Here is a 3,091-nt window from a genome sequence, read left to right as displayed (position 1 = left end):
AGGCCTGACGGACAATCTTGTTCTTACCTTGAGTGTGAACTCCGTGTAAAAGGGGTGTCAAACTAAAAAGTGATCGCGTTCGTTTGACAACAGTTGGTGTCAAACCATCGGGGTTTGAGTGTACTTTCAGAATTTGCAATAACTGATATATAACTGATTTGGGAAATAAGACTTTCGGCACTACAATTATTTTTACACTAAAAATTTTACGATCCACGATATCTTCATTTATTTTTGACCTTGTCGAAAAAGTTTAGAATCACTATTAAATCCCTATAAAAATAACGAGTTACAAAATAACACTCTCTTGCACACCTTCTATGAAAAACTTTACACCACTTTGATCATGCAGCGCGAGTCCACTTTTGAGCCGATAAACCGTTCCGAAACCAGAACGAACCGTTCAGTCTTCTTCCTTAATGCAATTCTCTACGAGTTGCCTCAGGTTTGGATTTTCCATCGCGGCCGCTATTCGTTCCTTGTCGTTGATTTGCTTGTTAACTGAAAATTATTTTCATTTAACTATGAATGCTTCTAAATTCAATGCAATTTTCCACTCACTTTCCTCCTCGGTCGAGTGCGCCCCCTTCTTGATGTAGATGTCCAGCTTCAGGTTGTGGGCCAGGCTGCGCTGGACCTTGATCCGGATGCACAGCCCAATCAGCGTGGCCAGCGAGCAGTGCGGCACGGTCGGGTTGAACTCTATCCGCACGACGTACACGTTCCCCTCCGTCGGTTCCTGCACGAAGATGCCCTCCTCGTAGACCACCTTCAGGTCCTCCAGCGTGTTTGGCTTTTCCGGGTCGCGGATCGTCCGGAGGAAATCTACAAAGTCACTAAATTGTTTCAAACTTCCAGCGGAAAAAGAGTTCGTTAAACGTACCGTAAATGGTTTCCCGCAGGTCATCGACCGAGCGGTAACCCAGCTGAGAGAGGGATGGAGACGGAACGACCTCTTTTGCAACAACAGCAGCACCACCACCACTTCCTGTGGAGTTTGTTCCGTCACCCGTAAGATCGTCTGACGTTTTCTTGCGGAAGAACGATAACATTTTCGGGCACTACACAGCTGACCTGGCCGGCGGGGGTGGACGAGGAGTACACAGGAGTAATCAATTCACTCGCGCAGAGTCACGTACGAGAGATTTTCCGCGATTAGACGGAGCTGTTGGGTCGGATGTTATCTTGTTCGCTTTCGTTTTGTTTTGGTCGTCTCTTGCACAACACTGTTGTTGATTTTTGACGTTTCGTTTTTGGGTTTAAAATCAGCCGCCGAGAACATATGAGCCGCCCGTGAAGTTTTGGGTAGGAGGGTTCGGTTACCGGGTTTTTCGCTTTTTAGAAACAGGGCTTTGTAAATATTCGGTGTATTCATTTGGTAATAATATTTTGAAAATAATATTTATCGTAAGAGTCTTGGTTAAAACAAATAATTTCTAAGATATATGGAAATTTTACAGGTCTACCCGAAGTTTGTCCGAGCATCGTCAAGTCCAAGGGCCGAACATGGCCAAACACTCATGTCATCAACTACATCAGATTCTTTTGTGCACCAGACGTGTTTCTTTGCTCTGCAGTCGCCTTTGTTCAAGAAGTCTCAACGCGTTGCGGCAGGCTCAGTGAAATGAGTGATGTCCGCAAAAACACGCTATTGATGAATTTGAGCGTACTCCCGGAACGTCCACAACTGGAAGTCGTGCAGAGGTTCGTTGATAAAGGTCTGACTCTGACCTCTGTCATTCAGCTATGCAACATCCGCCATTGTGTGCTAATCGAAATGGCGGACGCAGCCACCGCCTCAAGGATAGCAACGAAGAACCACCTAAAGTACGCTATCAAAACGTACCCATCATCAAAAATCCCGGTCTACGCAGAAAAAAAATATTTGTATTTTTCGGCAGAAAACCTAAAAATGAATTAATAAATACTAAATTAAAAATAAATCTTTAAAAAATAAAAGGTAGCAAAGTTTTAAAATTAAAAAAAAAACTTGAATTCATAAGTTCTTAAATTCTTAAAATGTCCCCATGTCAATTGTTATGTACAATGGTAAAAAACACGATTAAAAACCATTTCTGATCACTTTTTTTTTTCATTTTAATGCAAAAAAATATTGACAAGACAACATTTTTTTCGATACATCACCCCTTACATACATCGTCCCCTTGGAACGAGCTGTCAAGTAGGAAATTTTCTGTTAAGAAGGGCCGTGAAGTTAATTTTTAAAACTTGATTTCAAAATCCATTTTAAACTCTTTGTGGTCGTACAAAGGGTCATTGTACTCAGAAAAATAAGCTTTATCGCTGTAAACAATAATATCAGCAATCTAAGCTTCATTTTAGGACCCAATTCTTAAATTCTTTTTTTTTTTTCAATTCAATTTGGTTTTATTGATGAATAATCAATTGCTCCGCCTTGTTGCGGAAGGTCCGAAAACGCGTCATCATCTCCCCTGCGAGAGTAAAGAACTCTGACAGGGTAAAGAGATCTTCCCTGGTAACTTCTTGCTGGGCCGTATTGCCACTACTGGCAGCAACCACGCTGGCGAAAGATCGCCCCCATCCAGGAAGGAACGCTGAGTTGTCTGCTGGAACCGTACGATGACCAGCTGCCGGCACGGTTACGCTCGTACTTCGCTGAGGAGGGTGGGACGTCGTCGGTGGGACGCTGCTGCTTTCTTCTTCCTCTTTTCCTGCTCCTCGAGGTAGTTTTTCCATGCGCTGCATGCCTTGGTTTGCTCTGCCTTGTCCCCAAGTCCGCCTTGCACGGCAGTGCACACGCCTCAAATAGGTGTAATTCACCGCACTTCACGCAGCGGGGCGGGAGGTTGCAGTTCCGCGAGCCGTGGCCGAATTTCTGGCAACGGTGGCATTGTGCTGCGTCCGAAGGGGTTCTTTGAGTATAACCGCCAGTTTACCCAAAAACCGTCCAACGCCTTAGTGCGCCGCAGGTCTTGAATTTTGATGGTGCCCCGGTCGAAGTACAACAGGTACAAGGTGTGTGTACCTGTGACTGTTGTCTTCCGCGAGAGGACTTTTATGTCACGCGGTGTTATTCCTGCACTCGAGAGGTCCTTCTTGAGGTCGGAGA

General features: G+C 44.6%; 1 protein-coding gene across 1 annotated transcript; it reads right to left on the bottom strand.

The window, feature by feature from the left end:
• Positions 1-204: 204 nt before the first annotated feature.
• On the bottom strand, positions 205-1,241 carry LOC6043329 (MIP18 family protein galla-1). The gene is made up of 3 exons (XM_001858438.2): positions 884-1,241; positions 562-825; positions 205-501 (listed from the first exon to the last, which is right to left on the bottom strand). The coding sequence occupies exons 1-3, from the start codon at positions 1,050-1,052 to the stop codon at positions 404-406; spliced, it is 531 nt and encodes a 176-aa protein (XP_001858472.1). The 5' UTR covers positions 1,053-1,241; the 3' UTR covers positions 205-403.
• Positions 1,242-3,091: the final 1,850 nt, after the last annotated feature.

Source organism: Culex quinquefasciatus, chromosome 3 (genome assembly GCF_015732765.1).
Source record: "Culex quinquefasciatus strain JHB chromosome 3, VPISU_Cqui_1.0_pri_paternal, whole genome shotgun sequence".
Taxonomy (NCBI): domain Eukaryota; kingdom Metazoa; phylum Arthropoda; class Insecta; order Diptera; family Culicidae; genus Culex; species Culex quinquefasciatus.
The sequence above is the reverse complement of the archived record's forward strand: the minus strand, read 5'-3'. Positions and strand labels throughout refer to the sequence as shown.

Excerpts from the sequence above, each read along its gene's own strand:
- LOC6043329 (XM_001858438.2), bottom strand. The coding sequence starts at position 1,052 with ATGTTATCGTTCTTCCGCAAGAAAACGTCAGACGATCTTACGGGTGAC. Across the intron at positions 826-883 it reads CCTGCGGGAAACCATTTACG|ATTTCCTCCGGACGATCCGC; the intron begins GTACGTTTAACG and ends GTGACTTTGTAG. Across the intron at positions 502-561 it reads GCACTCGACCGAGGAGGAAA|TTAACAAGCAAATCAACGAC; the intron begins GTGAGTGGAAAA and ends AATAATTTTCAG.